General features: G+C 42.2%; 1 protein-coding gene across 1 annotated transcript in view; it reads left to right on the forward strand.

Annotated features, from left to right (window-relative positions):
- Nucleotides 1-24,306, forward strand: part of MOCOS (molybdenum cofactor sulfurase) — a 209,524-nt gene that overhangs the window by 112,331 nt on the left and 72,887 nt on the right. Inside the window, exon 5 of the mRNA XM_088525988.1 lies at nt 12,406-12,482. Coding sequence (XP_088382114.1) covers nt 12,406-12,482 — 77 coding nt within the window. The remainder of the gene's footprint in view (nt 1-12,405; nt 12,483-24,306) is intronic.

The following is a 24,306-nucleotide window of genomic DNA, read 5'->3' on the forward strand; positions in this document are numbered from 1 at the left end:
AGACGACATACGATTTAAGAGCCGTTGCTGGGCTCCAGCAACTTGTCGCTACATTTTGCCTGAAGCTACTTTTATATAAAATAATCTTCCCATAGTTAACATTCCGGATATTCTGCAGCGCATCTTAAGAAGACTTAAATGCTAAATAACTGTCACATAGCAAGTCTTAGTATTATTGCACTAAATTACATTGCAAGCAGTGTGATAAACAACATCATAATACTTTGACACATTCATCATTAATTATAACTGAAATCTAATCTCAACTGGATTTTTTTTCAGTAATTGTAACCAGTAAGGCAAACATTTACATATAGGGGAAGAGAGGGTGAGAAAAGGCTTGAAGGGCGTAGCTGATATATCAAAATCCTGAACAACCTGACAAGTCCTATTAGGGTGTTTTTTTGCATATATTAAAAGATTATCTGAAATACATGTGGAATTTGTTATGTGAATCATTGTTTCGAAGGCAAAACTTTGCAGTGACCTACTGCATATATCCTTTTTAAGACTTCCGCATAAATCACAGATTTCTCTCTCTGACATAGAAGACTAGGATTGGACAAAATTTCAAAAGATAAGTTCCTCCTTCTACCAAAATTTGTGATGGCTTGTATTTTATGCGTTATATTTCATATATTAATAATATATGCACTGTACTTACTGTATTTTCGTTAAAAAATGCATACAGAGTGTTTGCAAATGGCAGTCTGCCATTTCTCTCCATATTGCTTTTCCACTGGTGAGCTTTATGTTACTGAAGATCAAGTTCCCGTTCTGTCAATGGGAACTACTTCCTTGTAGTGGGAAACCAGAGAGCCTGGAGGCCAAGCAGTGGGTGGTGATGATGAAGTTGGCTTTGCCAGCAGAGCAGGATCATGCTGTGACACAGAGTTGTGGTACCCTCTTGGGTAAGTGGGAACCTCTGGAAACTCAGCAAATTGTGAACTTTCCTTTTTGCATTGTTTGCTAGCATCCTAAGACTGGGCTTCTGCAAAGTACCTCATTCGCTGTAGAGCATCAAGGACGCTCTCAAGTCCCGTTGCACGTTCCTGCCTGTACTAACCTCTTTCTGCCACACTTGGGTCTCTGCAGCAGACAGCAAAGGAACACTGCCGCCTTTGGAGCAAGCTCAAGGGGCTGTTGTCTGCGGTATTTCTGTTCATACCACACATCTTCGCTGCCTATTGCTTTAGAAGCCTTGGTCGTTTGGTTACATGTCCCTGAAATATCAATGTGCTGTATCTGAAACATCAAAGCGGTGGAAAAGCATTAGGATTTCAGCCCTTGTTGGTCGCAAGTTAGTAAATGAACTGAGAAGAACTCTTCTCAGGTGGACATTTTCCAGACAACATACCTGTTTTTCTGGAGTGGGAGTTGCAATTCTTTCTTGTTCTTGTGAACTTCTATGCTGCCATTTTGTCTTAGACTTATCATTGTGGTCTCAGTACCATTGCTAAAACTCATCCAACTAGGAGGATTACAAGCTCATTGAGAGCTGAATCCTGAAAATACTTTTAGTGGTGAGAGAAAATTGATGACTGTGTGGTGGTACAGGTTGAGGTTTCCAGATGAGTATTCTGCATTACCATGTCATTGTACAATTTTCTTTCTTGACAATTCTTTTGTGTCTGTTACATTTAAAGAAAAGAGAGTTTCTGTGCCTTTAGATAAAGAAAAGCACTCATGGGAGTGGGTGTTTTCATTTTGATTTTGTTAACATCATTTCATTACGTCATACAGCTGTCGAAATCACCTTTTACTTCCGTGACAATTAGTCTAAATAAAGTTATCTTTTTTGTTCCCCCCGCTACCGCCAGAGCCCCTCATTACTGAAAGCGCTTGGAATGAATCACTAAATGCTGCTGGCAAGATGGCAGCGCGTGCGTGCAGAATCAGCGTGGAGACGCTGTTGGCGAGTGCGTCTCCCTCACGCTCATCTCTGCAGCCAGTCGAGTGGCTCTTTATACACGTGATTTTGTGCATTCGTCACCGCGAGGCAGTGCCACCTGAAGCAAGAGTCAGTCGTGACAGCCTCAGTCAGAGGACAGTGACCAGAAGGGATGAGCTGGTGGCTTTCTGCTGTTCTGAACTTACGTGCTTCTGCCCTGGGGTAATTTCAGTTACATAAAGTGAGAAAAGCTGCTTTTGGGGTTTACATTTATTGGGTTCTTACGAGGGGTAAGGAGTTTTTGGGCCATGTAGAATCATAGAATCACAGAAGGGCTGAGGTTGGAAGGGACCTCTAGAGGTCATCTAGTCCAACCCCCCTGCACACGCAGGGTCACCTAGAGCACGTGGCACAGGACTGCATCCAAGTGGGTTTTGAAGATTTCCAGAGAAGGAGACTCCACAACCTCTCTGGGCAGCCTGTTCCAGTGCTCTGCCACCCTCACTGTTAAGAAATTTTTCCTTAAGTTCATGTGGAACTTTTGGTGCTTCAGTTTGTCGTCATTACCTTCCCTTGAGGTATTTACATACACTGATCAGGTCCCCTCTCAGCCTTCTCTTCTCCAGGTTGAACAGGCCCAGCTCCCTCAGCCTCTCCTCATAGGGCAGATGTCCCAGGCCCCTGATCATCCTTGTGGCCCTGTGCTGGACTCTCTCCAGCAGCTCCACATCCCTCTTGTACTGTGGAGCCCAGAACTGGACACAATACTCCAGATGTAGCCTCACCAGGGCTGAGTAGAGGGGCAGGATCACCTCCCTCGACCTGCTGGAGACGCTCTTCTTAATGCACCCCAGGATCCCATTGGCCTTCTTGGCCACGAGGGCACACTACTGCCTCATGGTCAACTTGTCGTCCACCATGACACCCAGGTCCCTCTCTGCAGAGCTGCTCTCCACAAGGTCGGTCCCCACCCTGTACTGGTGTCTGGGGTTATTCCTCCCCAGGTGCAGGACCTTGCACTTGACCTTGTTGAATTTCATGAGGTTTTTCACCGCCCAGTTGTCCAGTCTGTCCAGGTCCCTCTGGATGGCAGCACAGCCCTCTGGGGTATCGGCTACTCCTCCCAGTTTCGTGTCATCAGCAAACATGCTGAGGGAGCACTCTGTGCCTTCATCTAGGTCATTGATGAATAAATTGAACAGGACTGGACCAATGACTGACCCCTGGGGGATCCTGCTAGCTACAGGCCTCCAACTAGACTCTGCACCGCTGATCACCACCCTCTGAGCTCTGCCATCCAGCCAGTTCCTAATCCACCTCACTGTGCACTCATCTATCCCATGTAATCAACCCTTTGCAATCAGAGGCATGCACAGTGTGTAAACTCCTCTGTATATTGAGCCCATATGTAAAATTAGGGGGAGACCTCCTGATTTGGTTTGGAGGGAAGGGGCGTATTCCTGTTTTGTTCCTGTTCCTCCTTTTGGAAAGCTTTTCTATGATCATGTAATGCTCATGAACACAAGCTTCTGACTTGAAGTCTGAATTATCTTGTGGTCGGTTATATCCAGTTCTCTGTCTTTTGCCCTGTGGCTAAACAGGTCTTTTTCCTTCCTCATAATTATCCTCCTCCTCTGTTTCTAGAAATACCAATCATGGTCCTGCTTGGCTTTGAGTTTCCGTCCTAAATGAGTCTTCCTTTTCTCTAATCATCACCTAGAGTATTCTGCAGAAAATCTTGTCAGACCTTCATTGATGGTGTAATATTTTGCCACCTGGAAATACAAGGGTGTATAAGGTCAGCTAGTAAATCTGTTGCTGCAGCTGACAATCCTTCAGTTTAGCGCAGAAGCTAATGTGAGTGGTGCCTTAGCGCTTAACAGGGTTTATTTTACCCATTGTACAGTGTCTCAATCTACTGTAGCATCCCTCATTCTCTAATAGTTTCTGCACGTGGTAGTAGAGTTAATGTTTTGCTGAAGTCTCTGTAATTTTAGTCCTTCTGTATTTCTGGCGCCTAGAAAAATAAAGCCCTCTCTCAGAGGGCAGGTTGTGGGGCATCGCACCCCGCTTGTGTTTCCCCCTTTGATTGCCCTTCTGCTCCTGAGTTGTTTTCAAGACTTGCACTGTGCTGAGGTCACACTGACAGATGCGTTGTTGCCTGGCTCTCTGTTCCCTCTTCGTCAGTAGAAATATTGTGTTTTCTGTTTTCCACTCCCGACTTAACAAATTTGTTTACCGGTCTGTGTTATTGGACTTGGGAGATTTTTGTTCCAATTTCTTACTATTCTGGGATGCTATTTGTCTGACTTCCAATGTTCAAATGCATTAAAACCTTTGAAGTTAGTTTCCACACCAATTGCAATAACTTCAGTTTTCACATACTCCACACACTTTCAGCCATGAATCACCTTGTCCTGACCTAGGCTTTTCATCAGACTCCTTGTTTAAAAATGAAGCCAAGCATTCATTTAGGTTTTAGGCTGCTCTTTCCACTCCATCCTCTTTGCTCACTGAATAATAACTGTTCTCCTTTTTCTTATTACTTGTACTCCTTATTTCAATATATATGATTTCATTTCATTGCACATTTGTTAGATGTATTATGTATAATTTTATTTTCCTTTTGATTTTTATATAAAGAAGAGCTTTGCTGTCCAGTTTAATTTGCTCTGTTAGGGTCTAACACAGCTAGACTCACAGTTAGGGTCTGTCATTCTCTGTGCAGAGAGTCTCTGCGGAAGCATTCTCTAAAAGCTTATTTTCTCCCTTTATTTTTCATTTTTTGTTCCCCTCCGCACCCTCCCCCCCCCAAAAAAAAAAAGGAAAAATGACTGTTCTGCCTGGGGTCTCCATCCCTTCCTGCTGTGGAAAGAGAGAGGCAGTTGCATGGAAAGGCCTCTTGGTTTTCAGGGCCAGCTGCAGATCTCTTGAAACAGTGAGAAATTAAAAGCATTTGCTAATTCAGCATCACTGTTTGGAGTTCAAACTTTTGGAAATTTGATAAGTCGCAAGTTCCAAAACCAGCCTGGCAAATTGGTCAGACGAGGTCCTCGGAAGGCAGCTGCCTGCCGGGATGCTGCTGGTTCCGTGCACTGCATCTCACTGCCAAAATTGGTCTGAAAGGCAGAGAGTGGGGCACAAAGGGCATGGTTTTTCCTCAAGGAAGTCTGTCTGCTGCATCTCCTGTGCCCAGCAGCTCCCTTGGAATGCCTTTGTGGCCGAAGTATGCCTCATATTTGATGTTTTTCATAAAGCTTTGGCAATTGTACTGTTATCGCTGAGGTCTCAATGTGCAGACGAGCTTATCAGACCTCATTTGGAAGCCAAGCAGTGTTACAGCAGCAAGTTAATGCCAGGCCCATCGAGCTGCCGACCTTTCTGGGTATATAAGGTGTTGTTTAGTTATATATCATCCATTAAACGTAATGTAGCTGCGTAGCCCTTATGCATTACTGGTTCTTATAGTTTGCATAAGTCACCGAATACAGACATTTCCATATGTGCACATGGACATCGGAAGGAGGAGACAACAAATACTGTTAACATTATCCTTGCTGACAACTGGTAAAATGATGCAAACCATGCAAGAAAGCTGCTGAATAAGACATACGCTTAACACTCATTCCCGTTCACAAAAAGAAAATCATTTCTTACCCACACTTTATCTTAAGACTGAGTCAGTGATGATGGAAGGACGTTTAAGATGTGCAGTTTCCCATGAAAACAGCTGCTGTGCTGGCATGAAGTTTAGGATCCAGCTGGCCTGTGCTGCCTTCAGAGCTTCTCTGGTTTGCAGCAGCAGATCTGCACTTGACGCTTTGCTATGGAAATTACCCAGGACCTGGCCTCTGGGAAGACTCAGTACAGTCTTGAGGCACAATGAAGTCAGAAGGAATCACTCATTTATCAGTTTAGCATCTCAATTAGAAGAAATAAAAGTTGGCAGAAGATGAAAAGTCCTTAACTAATCTCCCTTTCAGTAAAAACATGCGTTTCTGCTGAGAAATCTTACTTCTTCCTCCATACCTATACCTTTCCGATGGTACCTCTATTTACAATTCCTAAAGTTAGATTTCAGGCTGCCATGAAGGAAGAGCAGATCTGTCCCAAAACGTGGCTCAGCGTGGAATGGTTGAACACACCTGGTTTAACAGTGAAGATCTGCTGTCTGTATGTTCATGATTCTGGCTAATGTTGGGTATGCAGCCCTCCTGAAAACATGGTCCTGAAAGAGTTTTTATAGTATTTATTAGAGAGTGAAGCTTTCTGGTTGAGATCAGAGAACTCTCTTCACCCCCAAACAGAAGCTGAAGTGCTCAGAAGTGTTGCAGGGTTTGCTTTTAGCTGTGGCAGAAATCAGGCCTGAGCCTGGCAGTACCCCCTGCTTTGAGGCATAAACTGAGCCCACACATTGGAAAGAGCTCATAGCAATTTTTCTGTATTATCTAAGGATAAGTTACTACCAACATTATCCCAGGTCATTGATCTGGGTCTGCCTCACTGTCACACGTGATTAAGCAAGTATTTTTGTGTGTGGATTTTAAGAATAAATTTATGCTCAAGCCGAGGCTTTTTGCCTGCCTAATTTTAAATTGATTTGCCTTTACAGTTCATTAGGAAGTTATGCTTTATCCCCTGGTGCACCCGCTTGAGAATGAAAGATTGAATCTCAGTCTATGCGAGGAAGTAAACAAATCTGTTTGTGCTCAATATGGACAAATGATTACAGCTGGTCAGATTATCACCTCTGAAAAATTAATTTCCAACATGTCTTTCATCCTTTCTTTTCTCCTAGGGACAAAATCAAAGAAAGGGCTTTGAGTTTTTATTAATGATTCATTACTCATAATTGATCAGTGAACAGTTTATGCAAATGCACTTTGCAGGCTGCTCCCTGGCGCTGCTGCTTGTCGTTGCCTCTGGATGTTGCTTTTCTATGAGAAGTAGAAGGGTGAGCGTTTGGATTATTGATGTTTAATCATGGGAGAATAATGCATATCAAATTTTAATACTTAGGTATAGAAATCATTTGTAATGCTCCTGCTCACACTGAATTGTGCCTTAATGGCATTCTTGTTGACATGGATAAGTTACTGGTTAAGATGAATGAGGAAATTGCAAGCCAGCTAGCTGATCCTCGAAAGTGTTATTCTTTGCGGCCAGTTAACCAGCAAGCCTGGTGTGCCCAAGACTTGTTTTAATGTTTAATATACCTCAAGGAAAGATCGCTTTGTACAAGGGGATTTTGAAGAGAAAGCTTGTTTCTTCTTCTTTCTTGCTCAATACAAAAAAAAAAAAAAGTATTGGCCTGCTTTGTGGAGTTGGGAGGGAGCTTGTAACTGATGGCAAACCTTGTACAAGGATTTTGTGACTAGTGGCCCTTGTGGTTTGGGAGGGTGAGGGGGGGAAAAAAACGAGAGAGTCATTTTGGTCATTTTAAGCTTCTGTGAATGTGGAGAGTCCACACAGGAACTGTGGGGCAGGGGGTATGTTATCCCTGAGTTCTGAATTATTCCATGTTGCATGATTTAAATGCTGATGAATACAGCTCTTAAATAATATATTTTTAAACCTATGCTGTAAATTATCAACTGTAAAAATGGTATTAGCAGGAGACATCTAATTTTATTAAAAGTTTGCATCCAGATGAGACTAATTCTGGCGCAGAGCTGCCAGAAGTGTAGTTTTTATTCACAGGCAGAGCTCTGAGGTACTGATAGCCTATAAAGTCAGAATGTCATTTGGATTGATTTGAGTAACAGAATGTAAGGCCGTAAATATTTTTGTGTAAAAGGGAAGATTTTTTTCTAGATACAGGTGGTGAGCAAAGTTATCAATTGGACATTCATTGAATTGCACGTAGAGGAGAAATACACAGTGATATTTGAGAAATAAAAAATGGATTGATTTATTCTTTCAATTTTCTACTCCACAAATGGTAGTTGTCTGGGCTAGGCGCTCTGGTTTAGTCATATAAGAAATGGTCATTGTTCACGAACATGTAATGTGCCTCTAAGAGTGGTAAAAATGAGTTGCTGAAGTGGTGAGAGTTGGTGTCTGTCTTGGAAATTCACAATTTACTACTGTCTGCCGAGCATTTACGTTCCTGGCTTACTGGAGCACACTCCTGTGCAGACAATTACACAGAAGTTGGATTACTAGAGGAGCGTGGTTTAATGACAGCACCCATGTCCGCTACAACAGGCTGTCTCCTAAATGTATTTCATTGGCTTCAGTGGCATCCACTGTGTGCCACGGGGTTATTCACTGTGGAGGGAGTGCACTTGAGGCGAGGGGTCCAGGAACCAGACTCCCTTCCAAAGGTTTGACCAGGAGAGGATCAGAAGACCAACAGGCACTTGGTCCCACGTGATGTGATCATAAAACTTGGACCTTGCTGCTGGCAACACGCCGGGTTTCAACACACAGAGTTCAGGAAGTGTTCGATATGGACAGCAGGCAAATTGCCAGGCACAAATGTATCGTCTGCAGAGAGGCAAAGCAGGCCGAGGGGGTCGCGTCCGCTGGAGGCCCCCAAACACACCAGGAAGGTGCCTCGTAACTTCGGCTCGGTGGAAGCTGATGGATGTGCTGAAGAGCAGAATGGGACCCTGTAGGTGTAATACATCAGTAACAATGTGTTCTAAGTTAAAGAAAAGCAGAACAAATATAGCTCCTTTTGCAAATGTTAGGTTTTGATGTGGGAAAGCAGTGAGACCAATTAAGTGCCTTTCCCTGGCTGATATCAGAGATGGCAATTACTAGCCTAAGAACGTGCATGTGACTGAAACCCTTGGTGCTATTGTAATTCCAGCAAGTGTCAATTTAGAGTAAACAGTGCGATCTCTATAAAATGTTAAAATGACACTCGCCAAGAGGACTGTGTTTCATATAAAGGTGATGATACGGAATATCTCTAAAAGGTGAAGAATAGCATCTGAGTGAACTACTTTTAAATGTATATGAGGAACCTCTCTGTATTGTACTTTTTAATTGGAGGAACATAAATGAATTGAAAAGATGAAAGGAACTTGTGTAACATCTCACTTCAAAGGGTAGCTCTACTCTGGAGGAGAGGTTAAAAAAAAGGAAAGAAAAGCAGCTTATTTGAGAAATCTACTTTCTCTGTGGATTCGTTTTCTCTTTTACCTGCTTTAGAAACTAAGGGATGACTTCTGCTTATTTGCCCTAAACGGAGGAGGTGTGCTCATGTAAAGGAGTGAAATCTGGCTCATCGTCAAGTTACTTTTGTGTTTTAGCTGAGCTTTGTGCTGACTTGGCAATGCTGTCAGATGGGGTGGGTTAGATTTGTCCTTGTGCATCAGTGGTGGGGTATTTAACCAAAGTTACACATCTCTGGGTGGTGCTTGGGGCAGAGGAATTGCACATGCTCGCTGGCTCAGAGGTTGGATTTTCCCTTGTGGGGGCAAATGGATGGGCTCATGACTTAAGTCAATCTTGTCCGATTCCAGTATTTTTGTGGTTAATAAAATTTTACCCAAGTCCTTTACTAAAGTCCTCTCTTCTCACCATGAGTTGTTCTTTTCGCCCTTAAGCACCGTCTTTACACTCATTTGTCCTGGACATGACTTTTGTCATTGCATTTCCATGTAAAGGTGATTGAGGTAACGAGGGGAGGGGGTTCAGGAGTGCCCAAGGATGTCCCAGTTTCTTTCCTCTATACAGTTGTCTTTAGAAACTAGCATTTGGATGCAGAAGCCCAACAGTAGATGTCACAACCACCAAGAGAACAAGGATTCAGGGAAAGACTAGCTATTTTCATCACTAGGAAGACCTAAAAGTGGGATCTGTCTCTGTACAAGATAGTTTAACCCATTTGACAGATAGCAGGTTGATGTGAAATGCTTTCTTAAGGTTTTCTAAACACAATTAGCCAAGCAACTGAGCTCATCTCAGCTGTGATTTAGCAGAATCAATTATAATAAGAGCCAGATAAGAGAGAGAAGCTTGTTGTTTCTTGAGCTGGTACTCTGCAGTAATATAGTTTCTGTGGCTCCTTTGTAGATCATCAACTGAAGGAGACTCGTTACTACTTCAGGAAATGGCTGCTAGACCAGCATTCAAATGAACTTCATCCTAAACTCATTACTGTAGCACTGAAACTGACATTGAGTGGGGAAACAATTCATTTGAAGCATCATTTACGTCAAACATAAAAGTCACTATTGAAGTCAATGTATTTTAATGCAAGGAGCATGTTTGCGCTTCTTCCTAAGATGTGGTTAAATATTCTGAGAGGAAGCTCCCCATGTCCCAGAAGGGGAACAGCTACCCCTCATAGCATCACGGTGTGCCTTGGCCCCAAGTAAAACAGCCACAGCAGTTGAGAGTTCATTTGCTAAATACTAGAATTTATGGATGATTCCTGTAAACTTCTCAGGGGATAAAGGAAGCTTAATGGCTTAGCTTGAAAAGCGGCAAGTACAGGGGAGATTACAGCTTAACCCAAAATTGCACAGGAGGTGTTCAGTAACCGCAGAGAATGTGCCCGAGTCAAGTGCCCTGGCCCAAGCGTCAAGACACATAGTCTAGGAATTATGGCCCATTAACAGTGCCTCTATCAGGCACAGAAATCTAAGCGATACGCAGATGGAGTGGTGCATCTGGGCAGTGCACAGGCTGGAGAGGAACACTGCAGAAGTCCGTATCTAAATTACAAACAGAGACTTGCCCATATCTTTGTTTGCAGGCACTCAGGTTTGGGCAAGTATTTTTGTCATCATTTAACATTGCTTTTATGGCTTCTGGTTCTTGTAATGGAGCGTGCAGCAGGCACACTTTTATGATCAGAAAGAATAAATAATGCCGGAGTGACGAAGCGATCAGTGTGTGTGCTGCCGCGGTGACTGTGCTATTCCAGAGCATAACGTTTGGCCCCAAAAAAACACAATTCTGTTTGCTTTCTGTCTTCTTTTTTTTTTCTGAAAAGAAAGAAATTCCTAAGCTCTGGACCGTTGCAGTGAAAATATTTCAGGACTTTAAACAGCATAGTTGCTTTGTGTTGCTTAGCCATGGCTGTACTGCAGTTGTCTGTTTGGGTAATAATCACAGTTAATGAACAAAAATCCGATGTTAATTTCCTCTTTTACTGTAAGTCAGATTCTGCCTCCGAAATCTCTGCTGCCACCTTTGATCCTCTTGTAAGTGCTTTTCTCTCCTGATGATGATAAGGGTGTTGTGCAGTCTCCCTGATGGGCTCGGTGCCAGCCTCTCTGCTCTGGGCTTTAATTCCCGCTGTTTCATTGCTTTCCCAGCCACCGTCAGGCAATGGCTGGGGCAGATCAATTCGCCCTCGTGACTCCTCTCTGCAGTCTCTCCTCGGCAGCTGTGTGGGATATTTCCTGCAGCCTATGCAAATCTTTGGTGCTTTTCTACATTTAATTTCCTCTGCCTCTGCCTTCTCTTCCCCTTCTGCTCTCCAGCCCCAGTTTTCCTGGGTGTTTGAATTCGATATTTCCCCCTGAGGTCCTCATCCAGAAGTTTGTGTTGCCATTTCATGTCATACGAAAATATTCCTAGTATTAGTTATCTCTCAAATCGCTAGCGGCCACTTTAAGTTTCATCACTGAAAACCAGGGACATTTCAAGTTCAAGGTGAATGACCTTGGCCATTAATTATTTTAGACAATTAGGCAAGAGGCAGAAATTCCTGAGGGCTGTGCAAACCTAAATAACTGTTTTGGACTACTCTTCCTTGTAGCAGTCCGCTGCTTTTGTCTTCCCCTTTGGTTTGTAGCAATTTACTGCCACTTTTTGTCTTGTTTTGTCCAAGGTGAATATATAACCGTATATACAACACTCTTTCTTACGTTATTCTTTTATGTGGACCTTACTGAATATTTTTGGAAAGCTTTATATGTTCTTCAGCCAACTCCCTATCAGTGTCACTTGTTTGCCTTTTTAATTAGTTGATGACTGCAGGAAAACCGAAAGAGAAGAGTAGTGGGACACATTTCTTCTGTCCTGGTATAGCTGTACTGTTACATGTTGGTTATTTCCAGCAGGGCACTCATTAGTGGGTGCCCTCTTTACTCCAGCTAAGGAAGGTCCCCCTGTCCTGTAGCTTGGCTGCAGTGGCTGTAATCACTATAGAGTGGGGCAAGCACCAGCATCCACCTGTCTCCTTGCCTTGCCCTTGTTTTGGACATCTTCTCACATGGGCAGCAGGTTACTTGGGACCTTAGGACATACTGGGCCCAAGACAGAACTGTTACCCATCGTTCCGCAAATCCAAAACCCACAAGGAGCCTGTGCAGGAAAAAATGTAACTTCCTCTTCTCAAACTACTGTTCATATGAACATTTAGCTTTGAAGTGTTTATTTCCACCTCAGAGGATACTACAAGAATGGGATTTGGATCCCCAAGGTAAGAATTTCTGCTCTGCAAGTTAATTTCACTGAATTTTAAAACAGCAGCTCTAAAAATATTTTTTTTGTCTGTACTGCAGCTGCATGATTTGTTTACTGTGCTCATTTGTTCCATTCTGCAGGTTTGAAGATGGCACAGTCGCTTTCCTTGATATCATTGCTCTGAAACATGGATTTGATGTTCTGGAAAGACTCACAGGTCAGTTACTATAACTCTAATACTACAGAATGATGTTCCAGATTTATACCCAAGGCACAAGACACATTTATACTCTTATTTCCTATGGCTACAGTTTAATTTTCCATCCCAGATATATTGTCCGTGTTCACCGGAGTGAAGATCTTCAGTGTAACTGGTTTACTCAGGTCTTTTATACTGGATTATTCTAAGCTGCTTTTGAAAAAAAAAATCCTGCCCATTCTCCCCAAGCATGCATTCAAGGCTTGCATATGTCAAGCACTTACAGTTTGTTTCACATTCACAAAGATGCAGTAGGAAACTAATAGTAGTAAGTAGCTGAGCTACATCCCATTGAGGCTTGAAGCTGTAAGAGTTCCTGCTGTGCATGAAGGCCTCCTTGACCTCCTGCAGGAAAGCTGTTTTTTTATGCACAGATATAGAGAGGAACCATGAAAAGAAGCTTTTGGTTAAATAGAAACTATATTCCACTGTGTAGGTAACTATCTTCAAGCAGTGAAGTCTCCAAATAATGACTTTCCTCAGTAATTTATATATGCCAGTATTTTGACACCTTGTAGTGGAAAGCAGCATTATGGTTTGCCTCTTTTCTCTGTACGACAGCTGCAAATTTCATGAAAATTCCCATCTTGCTTCCTGAGAAAAGCGCATGATTATGACATTACGGGAAAATTCCAGCCTCTCAGAGGTATCCAGCAAAACGTTGAGAGGCAGCACTTGCAAGCTGCTACAGGAGAAATTCTGATTCCACAATAAAAAATGCTTAATATTTAAAGAAATAAAGGAATATTCCACATAAGCTCAGATGGACAAATTCCTGAGCAATTTGTTCTAGCACTGAAGTAGCTCTGCTTTGAGCAGGAATTAGGCCTAGATGACCCTCAAGGGTCCAAACCTAAAATGTTCCATGATTTCGTGTCTACAGTCTGTGCCTAGGTGTGTTCAAAATATGTGCCTCTGAGATTCATGAACCAGCTCACAGCCAGCCACCTTGATCCCACTTCAGGATCTGTATCATCAGAACACATCAGAGTTAGCAGTCAGTGGGCACGATGAAGGTCATCTCTTTTACCTAGTCTCCTGCCTAAAATGAATTCATTTCAGTAGGTGACTGCCTTCCCTGACATGATTTATAACTAATCCTAGGGATGAATTTCCATTTTGTCCTATTTTGATTTTTTGTAGATATTTACATGAGCCAAACATCTTCATATTTATATGACAGCTACATTATAATGGCAATAGGCTTCGCTGCTGCGGCTTGCCTAAACCGGTTGCGGTTGGAAAAAAATCCTGCTTGTTCATGGAGAGACATGCCAGCTACAACAAAATGAGAGAGTCCTGTCTTTCACTAGCAAAAGCAATTTCTGCCCTCCACTCTAGTGTCCTAGGAGGGGGTAGAGCACAAATGCATACCCCAGACATACCCATTACATTTGCTAGTAATTCGGGAAAGATGTATGCTGATTATTCTAAGATATATTCTGAATATTATATTAATAATGTCTTTCTGTTACTCATGTTCAGCTGTATGAAGCATATAAAATACAGCCTCGGTTTATGGAGTTAAAATTCCCCAGCCCGCTAACTTTGGGAAGTCAGTGCAAAGCGGGAGGAGGCCTTGGCTGGCGCCTGGTCTGCCTCAGCATCGCAACGCGCCGTGCTGCGGGTGACGGCCGGGGCGGGAAGCGAGCCTCAGCGAGCCCTTCTGGCAAGGGAAACGCTTCCAGGGAACGTGCAACCCTAAACAAGGGGTTTTCCTGTGAGTGAGAGCCTGCTGCTTTGGCTGAAGGCGCAGGAGCGCTGTGGGTGCCTCATGTACAGGCACTGTTTGTGCAAAGATGCTTTTTCCCATTGTGTTTCTCACCCGTTTCCTCCCCTCCCCTCACCACTTCTCGTGGTAGCCATTTCAGGCAGACAATTGAAAATCTCTTAATACTAGACTGAGGGGAATAGTCCTGAACTTGAATAAAGTGGATAGCAGTAGATGAAAGTGTAGACCAGAAACATGAATAAATAGTCTGTTGAGACCTTTCAGTCTTTATTATTGTTTAAATTTGCCTTCTGGCCTGTAGCATTGATGAAATCTAAGGTGGCTAAAGTGACTTGAAATAATTTGTGTATTGAAAAGATCCTCTACAGAACTGTTAGGTGGGTGGAGAAGTTGCCTTTAACTTGGGGCTTGATTCATTTATTGTTGACGGTTTTTTTACTTTTTCAAGATTGTTCTAAATCTGATAACTTTCTTCAGTTTCTGAAATACATCAAATTTTATTTTCTCTAGCACCCATCAGTGACTAGGCCTAACTGGTGCAGATAGTAAAGCAGATTCATTTATACGATGAAGGGAATTGTTACATTTGTTCATTAATAAAACCACATCTGACTGCATCAGCACCATATTTATTTTTTACCAGTATGCTTGACTAAAATCATTGCAAGGCTTTTTGTGGCACTCTTTATTGCATTCAGAAGAGCTGTGGACTGCTGTTTTCTGGAGGCTAAAACACTTCTCTAGATGTTGTAGATAATTTTGCAAGGAAGTTTGCAATGCAGTGATGTCTGCTGTCTGACACATAAGAACACCTACTTGGAATTAGCCTCGCACAGAAATTTACAGTGTGGGGTTTCGTTGTTGTTGTTTTTGTGGAGTGTTTTGACTATGGTGTTTCACCTGTTGTGTTAACCTTTGTTTTTCCTAATAAAGTGTGCTATTGCTTTTGAACAGAGAGCATTAGCATTTGTGTGTATACAGCAAAGCATACTATAGAAATGCTTCCTAATCCAGAATGACTGCAGATTTGTTTAAGTCCCTTCCATTCAAATTTCTTCCACTTTGACTGACAGAAATTTCAGTGACAAAATGCACTGTCAGATGTGGATCGCTTTTGATTCTCACTTTTCTGTGGATCCTGGACTGTTCCCTTTGCATTCAGCCCATGCAGCACGTGGTTCTTGTTCTGCGTTTGAGCAGCTTGGAGTGGAAACAGGATGAACAAAATTGTTGTTACTAATTTTGCTGTTCCCTGTGATAAAAGCACTGATGGAGTTCTTTAAGATCTTGTTAAGGGGAGGGGGACGGCCAGTGGAAGGTAAATCACAGTTTGATCATTAGGCTCTGTTGTGAAAACTAGAGATTTGTTTCTGAGTCTGATATCATCCTGATTAAGTCCTTGACCTGTCTCCACTTTGATTAACAGCAGGGCATATTTCATGCTAGAGTTACATCATGATATGAGTGTGTATACTGATTTCCTTTTTTCAAGGGTTTTGTATGCTATAAATTTCAAGATAAACTTGGCTTAAGCTGCTATGTATTTTTACTAGTAAATATTTGCCAGTTTTACAAATGAAACCAAGGTACATGATTTGCAATTCTATTAGGAGGAGTAGTTTAATTATGATGTCTGTTCAGGAAACATGAATTAATTCCCCAGCAAAATATAATATATATTGGAAGAAGCTGTAAAATGCAAGCCAGCTCTCCTAAGGATGATGAATTAAAAGTCCTTTATAAAGGGACTGCTTGATTAGTTGTTGGAGAGCAAAGGTTGGGCTGCTTCTCATAAAGGCAATTATACTGCACAACAGCCAAAGCAAAACACAGTGCTGGATGCTGAAAGGCAAAGTTGATTTTGATTTTTAAGTTGGCCTTTGAGAGTTGGGACTGTGTTATTTTTTGCTTTGCTTTTAATTTTTGCCTTCCTCTGAGATATCAATAACTGGTGGCATCCTTTGTTTTTGGGAAGATCTCTTCCCACTAGCTTAAAGGAGAATAAATTGTTGATTACACTTCAGCTTTACTTTCTCTATGCCAGACATATGCCATAGGATGAACCTTAGTGTAAGAGAAACCTGAGCTGTCTGTGCTAGAACCTTAATTCATGGTGCACAATTACACCCTCCTGTAGCTACATGTGAATGATGGTTGTGGGTTTGGGTTTTTTTCCTAAGAAAAAAACAAGTTGACATTGGGCAGAAGATGCTCCAGCAACCCTCATAATTCTGGAATAATGCATGCTCTGAAAAGAGGAGCGGGCATTTTAAATTTTGGCATCAGGAAGGAAAGACAGGCTTCTGAATGTGAAGTGTGTGCAAAGGAGCTTAAATCTGAATGGTATTCTAATGCCCGGATAATGATGCTACTGTCTGTCAAAAGACATAAATCTCTTCCTTTTTTAATGGCTCATCAAGTGAATGATTTGATTTTTTTAATTTCTGTCTCAAGATTAATTTGGTTTAGAAAACAAACTATTTACTTCTAATAGGCCTTTCTGCTAATGTGTTACCTGTCAGTCCAGGTTTTCTTAGGTTTCTTTTTGTGACCTAATGCAAACAAGACATCATTTGTAGCCTCGAAAATACAGCAGGACAGCAAGAGCATCATTTCAGAAGCTAGGAAAAGCCAGTTAGCAGAAGAAATCCTGCCAGGGCTGCTCTTGCAGTTTAATCTGTTTTTAAGGTTTATTTCTGGAAATAAAAGCTGCTTTTCTGTTTTGTTTTTGTTTCAATGTGGATTTGTTGATAGTGATGTAGATCGCATCCACAAGCTTCCTAATTTGTTAAGAGGCCTAGGGCAGGACCGCAAAATTTCCTCAAATCTGTTAAGATAACAGGAAGCAGGAAGAAATATTATAGCACAATCTGCCTTGGATTTTGTTCTTTTTTTCTTTTTTCGTAATAAAACTTATCCTAGAGAGAAAAATATGCTTCTTAGGAACTAAGAGGAGGGAGAAATGTCTTTGTTCTAAGCTGAGCCGAGGAAGAAAAGGTGCGACCCAGGTGGCCTGTCCGTGTGGCCTGTCTGCCACTTCTTTTCCATCTATCTTTAAGTACATATTTAAACCCTAGGTGAAGAGTATATTGCCTATGTACTGGGTGTCCTGGTAGTTATTCCTTGGGAGTGGAGATGAGGAATTCCTTCTGAAGTTTTTGCAACCACCTTGGTGTGAAACTGCTTTGAATAAGATCGCAACGTGCCCTGTGGTTTTTGGAATGGTTCATGTACACTCATCTAAATGTTGGTTAAGGCACCCCAGAAAAAAAGCGACATGGCTGACTGAAACAGAAGGAATAACATTTTCATGGGGAGAATAACAGGCATTGAACTTATCATCCTAACTTGTACTTTTTGGAGGCTGCTGTGTTGTCTTTACTAACGCCAACAGAAATGCCCTACCTCAGATGGCTGCTTTGAGACTATTTCCTGATCTACTCAAGAGCTATGAAATTTTGCTTGAGTTTTAGTAAACCATGTAGATATTAATCTTGAGGGGAGCAGGGAGCTAGGTAGCAGCATGTTTCTAGATCAGGGTTTAGTCTCTGGGTGGCTTCGTCTGCACCTATGTTGGTCCTGACCACCGAACTGCCACTGTAATGAGTTGGAATAGCAAATACCTCACCGGTGTGATTCTTGGAAATTTAGGGCAGGGTGAGTTACAGCATAGCAACGACTGGGATTCTTGCCTCTTAAGAGATTAGTTTAGTGCCAGATAGGGAATTTTTGGACTTCTGAAGAGCCTCCTGCTAGTGATCCCCATAGGACTAGAAATCTGAACTGTCAGATCAGCTGAGATGGGAATAGTGCTTTTTTTCGCATCTGGGGTTTGCGTTGGTCAGAGCAGGTTGTACAGATCTCTGGTTGAAATAAGCTAATAAGACAGAGCAGGGAGTGCATTGGAAGTGGTCTGAGGAGGGGAAGGCTCAGCACGAGGTTTTCCATTTGTGAAACCCTCATCTGTCTATTACTCCATGCACCATCTCCAATTTGCAACATACATATTTCATGCTTCAGCTCCAAGCTTATTCCGGTAGGCTTGTGAGGGAGAGGGTCACATTCTGCCAGCGCAAAAACCATCTTGCAAAGGCAGGGGAAAAAAAAATCCATCTCCAGGCTGAGAATGCTCCTTTTACGAAAGAACAGACCAAAAAAAAAAAAAAAAAAGCCTTCTACAAAGGGCGTATATCTACATGTTCAGAAGTCTCTGATCATTTTCAAATTACTGGTTAAAGCTGATAAGAAGGAAAGCTCAGTAGGTTCTTTTGCATCAAAAGAAGCTGTTGTTGGGCCTGTTGTTAATTTATTAGGAAAGACATGCTCAGCAGAGCACATACTTGCTAATGGCTGTAGGTGGGATTAAAATGATTTACAGAATCAGTACTACAAAACGAGCAAGGAGGTGAAACGTTTGCGTGCAACTGTTTGAAAACGCAGCCAAGCACATGCGATGTGTTTGGAGGGCAGCTCTGAGTGAACGACGGGGGCCCGGCTTTTTGCCATAGGTAGCCGATCTGTTCCTGATTCTGCCACGGGGAGCACTGCAAAGTCTGCCACTTCAGATGAATAAAGTGGGAGGAACTATTGCAGCCTGCATCGAGAAAGAGTCTGGGCCCTGCTCTAAAATAACAGTTGTGGAAATATTAACAGCAGGCCAAGCAGTGAAGCTGCAGCACTCTGCCTCCTCGGCAGCTCCAGCATTGCCCACACACAGCAAAAGGATTTGCTGGATTGCTGCTGCGTGTCGTTAATATCGTCCTCTCTAGGAGATGGTGTGAGCTGTAGTTAGGACGTGAAGGAATTGCCCGTTTCGCTACCAGGTTGGCACCCTGCTAAGGCAGACAGCGAAGGGGTAAATGTACTGGGGACCATATTGTTAAAAGAGGAGCAGGAGGAAGGGTTTTAGTGTCAGACTGTGTATCTTGAGTGCAGGCCTTCCAAAGTCTGCTTGCTGCCTAAATCTGTGTCCCCGTTATTCTTGGAATACCTTTTTAAAACGGGAAGATACAAAACTTGGCTGCAGTTTTAAATATTGTTTCCGTATGGATATTTTAAAAATACCAGCTACAAATTGGAACTGAGAGGGCAATGGAAACTGAAATTGCATGTAATCTTATTACATTAAATTTTAAGCAATATATTGTTAATTGAATTTTATTATGTCTTTATATTATATATAGGATATAACAAGGAAAAAAAGTGTTACGGTGCAGATATTCAAAACCTGGAGAAGAAATCTTCACAGGGCAACGAAATGAATTTAATTCTCTGCAAACCAGAAGTGTTCTGTGAGTGGCGAGGTGCTTTTCCCTTTGCAGAGGGAGGCCGTGCTGCAGCACGTGCCGCGGTGCCCGTCTAGCGCGTGCCGGCTGCCACGGCAAGGATTCCGCTGCTTCCTTTATCACAGTCTCAATTTCCGAACTAACTGGATCCTGCTGTTTCAGCCCTTCGTGCAACACGGAGATTTTTATGCTAAATCCAAAGGGGCTAAATTAAAGCAAAAGAAAATTTGCATATTGTGTAAAACTCCACTTGTTCAGCAGATCCAGATTATATGGTGCTAATCACAAACTCTAGATAAAGTAAATCCTCTTGAAGTCACCCTGGGGTTAAGTCAACTGCTTTACACTCTTTGACACATACCCATGAAATATGTAATCAAGCCTGTTTGACGTCCTCTCCTAATTACATGGGTGTATTTTAAGCAGATGCTTTTCCAGCTGATCTGTGCCTTTTGAGATCTTTTCTTCATTATTAATCAGAAAATGATGCCGTCCGTTAACGGCAAGTGCCAATTACAAGAAAATAAAATTAGTTTCTCTGCTTAGAAGCTGTGTTTTTGCAAATAAGACCACTGCCAAGTATCATATAGATAAGAAGAAAATGTAGGAAGCCCTGAATGCTATCCATCAGGGGCATAATTATGCTGTGCTGTTTTAGCCTGAAACTAAAATTTATTCTTCCACATACTGATTTTTTAATTTGAGGGAAAATATGAAGTAAAAAAAAATTCTCTGTTGGAAGTAGGAACGGACTGTTGGTTTTCACAAAAGCCAAAATTTTAATGGTAAAAATACTTTTGCCCCTGAGACTCTACTTTTTATTTAACTTACTGTCAAGAGTATTAGTATATGTTTAGCCTTTCGTGAATTCTTCTTATTCAGTAAGAAAATGTCAGGAGAAAAAAAAAAGAATAATTAACAAGAGGAGCACTGAGTTTTAAGTAAAACCCATTTTTATTGTGTAAGAACAGTCTTCAGAACGTGCTAGTGCCCTCGTTGATTTTACCCCTACCATTATGGTTAGAGATGTAAACTGCCACTTGCGTTTCGCCGAAGTCTCCCACTTCTCGAGCGCCCCGCAGTGTGTTTCGCAGAGACATCTACTGGCAAAACTGGAACGAGCATTCTGCTCCTCAGGCCCTACCATGCCGTTTCCCTCACCTGTGAAGGAAGCCTTCCCAGGATAAAAATGAGTAGTTTGAATCCTAGAGGCACTGGGGCATTAAATCTCCTATTTGAGAAGAATCCTTAAGTGGAATATCAACAGATGCAAAAATAATAAAGGCAAAAAATCTTCCTGTTTGCATCGTTAAGGGGGCAGTTGCAGCCTTGGAGGAGTTTCGGCTCGCGGCCGGTTGCCTTTGGCCGTGGCCCTTCCAGGTGTGTTACTCATGCAGGTGTGTGTGCCCACCCTCACCACACCACAACTCCGGCGTTTGCTCTCCTGGACCGCTTCCCATCCGCACCCGTTGTCATCCACATCCGCGTTGCCATGCAAATCAAATGTCATTGGGCAGAGGATGTCCACTTGCGCACAGCTTTAATGCTAAATATTGCATTCCTATGACAGCTAGAAAAAAAAATGCTGTAACTCTAGCTATACTCTAGAATGGTATAATTTTATTTCCATAATTATAAAGAAGAATTAGAGCTGACTCATTCTAGATAATTTAGGAGATGACGGTGCAGGTTGGATACTCGCAGGTGTGTGGTGTTTAAGCCTACTTTGGTCAAAGAAGGATGTTTGGAAAGGTTTGTTTTCCAATATAGATTCCATACTCACAGAACTAGTTTATTTTCGTTCTTGTGACTGGATGATAAGCAGGGACACCTAGCTTCTAACCAACAGAGAGTTTGGGTCCAAGTGTGAATAAGGTGTTCTCTAAAGATGTATTAAAGCTGGGTCGTGTGATCATTTTACTAACCATCATAATGCAGCACCTCTGGAAGGCTGTGGTCACCTTGCTGGCAAATGGCTACTGCAAACTACCAGCTACTGCCTTTCCAGACTGCTTCAACATACCTGTTCCTACCGTCTTACGTTTATTTTTCCCGTTCTCCTCGTTTTGTCTCATTAGTGACAGTTCTTTTTATCTTGCTTTTGAAAGCTGATGTTGTCTTCGTTGGAGGAGGTATTTCGGCTGTTTTTTACGCTCCTTCAGAACAAATATCATTAACTTTGTTGCTGTTGTAATTTCTTTGTTCGCTGCTGTCTTCATGGATTTGGTGTGATGAGGATTTCTTCTTTTTATCTTGAGATGAAAGAGGGATGATTTTTTCTAGAGAATCATGAAACTGCGCTGGGTTTCACCTAGGGTGTGATTCCCAACATCTGCAAATTCACCATGGCCAAGAAAGTGATTGAGTGATTTCTGTTTCCAAACACCCACCCTAAATTTCATCGATGTCCAATGGCTCGGTAGTTCTGGCAGGACTAAGCTCAGCTACAGCAACCTCAGCCTCTGTTAAAGGAAAATTAAGACATGCTGTGGCTGGAAGCTGTGATTCCTAATCCTTGTTGAAGTCATAGGTGGCAATGGAAGAGCTTAGCACCTCTAGCTTATAAGTTTTTTCTGGCAGTGCGCCGTGTGCTTCTGACAGCAGCTGCTAAGCAGAGGCTTGAATTTCATAGCAATATATTTTAAAAAGCATGAGAAAAGAGACAGACCCAAAGGTATTTCCGAGAAGTAAAATTCCCTGTGATTCTTGATTATGATAAGGGTGGAGAAAAGAAGCTGCCTGAACCATTTTGGAGAATAATAAGCAAGTGCTTAAGTGCCATCCTGTAAATCAGCTGCTTCTTATAGTCCAAAATATTTCCTGCAGTCCTGAGTACCTTGCTGTACAAGTAATTCTGTGGAATTGGAGGATGCACAGAGATGAGCAGCAAGAGTGGCCAGAGACAGAAGAAAGTGCTCTCGTGAACAGAAACTGAACCTATTAATTGTGTGCACGAGGAGGAGGAAACAGGGCAAGGCCGGAGCTTTTGGACTCCCTGCTTCGTAGCAGGGGTAGAAGGGAACATTCACTTAAAAAGGGACTGAAGTGAGGCTGGTATTTATTTGCACAAGTGAACTATGAAACTCTCGCTCTCATGGCAATACTGAACCCAAAATTCCAGCATTGAGAGGAAGAAAGGAAGAAAGGAGGAATTCCCATTTAAGCCAATCTGGAACAAGCAGAGCAAACTGTGCTCCTTCTTCCTGCTGTGGAGTTGGCAGGACTGCTCCTGGAAAGTTGCTTGTCTTATTTCAGACTCGAATAGGAGTAGGTGAAATACTGAGGGTTACCAGGCTTTGTCACTGTGATGGTGTAGTAGTGCCTTGTCCAGTGGGGAGAACCCAGACTAAGAGCTGGGAATCTGTGTTGCTAACGTAGCTCTTACCTTGGAACATTACCTTGAGGAAGCTATTGACGTTTATGATTCTGTACTGCTTTCCTTAGTCATAGAGAAAAAGAAGTATAAATTGCTTTGAGCACAACAGCTCTACAAAGGTTGTAGTGATTTATTATGATTATTTTTTGTATTGTGCCAGCCTGAAACCAACTTTAAAATAAGTATTACACAGTCTGTGACCTTGTCTTGCATTATTTTTATTTCTTTTCTATATATATATATATTTTATAAAGGTGTCTCTGCTTATCAAAAAGCTGAGTGCTTGTGTGGATTTAAAACCTCGTGTGGAAAAACATAAAGTATGTATTTTCCAGCAGATGTTTTGTTTTGAAATGTTTGCCATGTCTACGATGTTCCCCTGTTGCTTTCTGTTCCTACGGTTCCACCTGGCCATTGCTATTCTTAGAAGCAAGCGCGTAAGTCACCATGCAGGGAATTAAAACCACTGTCAAGGAAAGGGCGGGGGGAAAAATAGTGTGAAAAGAAACAGTGGGGACAATCAAATTGTTCCTGGGCCCCTTGATTCAATAAGAACAAGAACATTCAGGGGATTTGGGGGGCTGCAGGCTGCTACCAGGCCGGCTAATGCGCAGTGCGTGTAAGAGATCCATGCGCTGCCCTTGGGCTGGCTGAGGTGCTCCTGAGGGCTGAGCAATCCAGCTGTGGGCAGCAGCCACTTAAGCAGAAACGTCTTTTTCCTGGTGTGTGTAGTTCTTGTGGATATTTGGACTGAACTATTTTAATTGTGAGAAATGTAACGCAAAGATAATAATTATCCAGTCACTATAGTAAAATGGGTTGACATGTTTCTATTAATCATACTCATTAAATTATTAGGCCACTTATCCATAATTGCTGCTAATATGCGCTACATGACTAGTGGACGTTACATTGATAACAATTCTAAAAGGATTTTTTACTCTTTTGAAGAGTTATGAGCTGAGCAAACGACGTAGCTGTGTGTGTCCATCATGCACTGAATGCAACAAGCTGAAATCATCTACAGCTGAGAGGTCTGCCAAAACCACAGCTTTGAAAATCATCCATCATAACAGGAAAGATCTCTTTTGTTCCTATTTTTTTCCAAACACCAAGAGTGGGAGCTTCCTGCTAGTTACTTGGCAGAAATTCTGTCAGCAGGAGCTTGAGGCCCATGCAACAAATCAAAGGACATGCTCCAGTATTGCCAGGTGGTCAGAAGGAAGCAAATACTCTATGTTCTCAGAGGAGAAAGGTAGTGTTAAAAAGGGTAAGAGGAGAAGCAGCTTTAAAAAAAAAAAAAATTGTTCATTGATTTCTCAGCAAACTCCAGAGAGAAACCTGCCATGACATGATGCTCATAAAATCTAAAGGGAGTGGAGGACAATT

Source organism: Tinamus guttatus, unplaced genomic scaffold (genome assembly GCF_059628265.1).
Source record: "Tinamus guttatus ecotype Peru unplaced genomic scaffold, ASM5962826v1 Tinamus_guttatus_pri_ptg000025l, whole genome shotgun sequence".
Lineage (NCBI taxonomy): Eukaryota > Metazoa > Chordata > Aves > Tinamiformes > Tinamidae > Tinamus > Tinamus guttatus.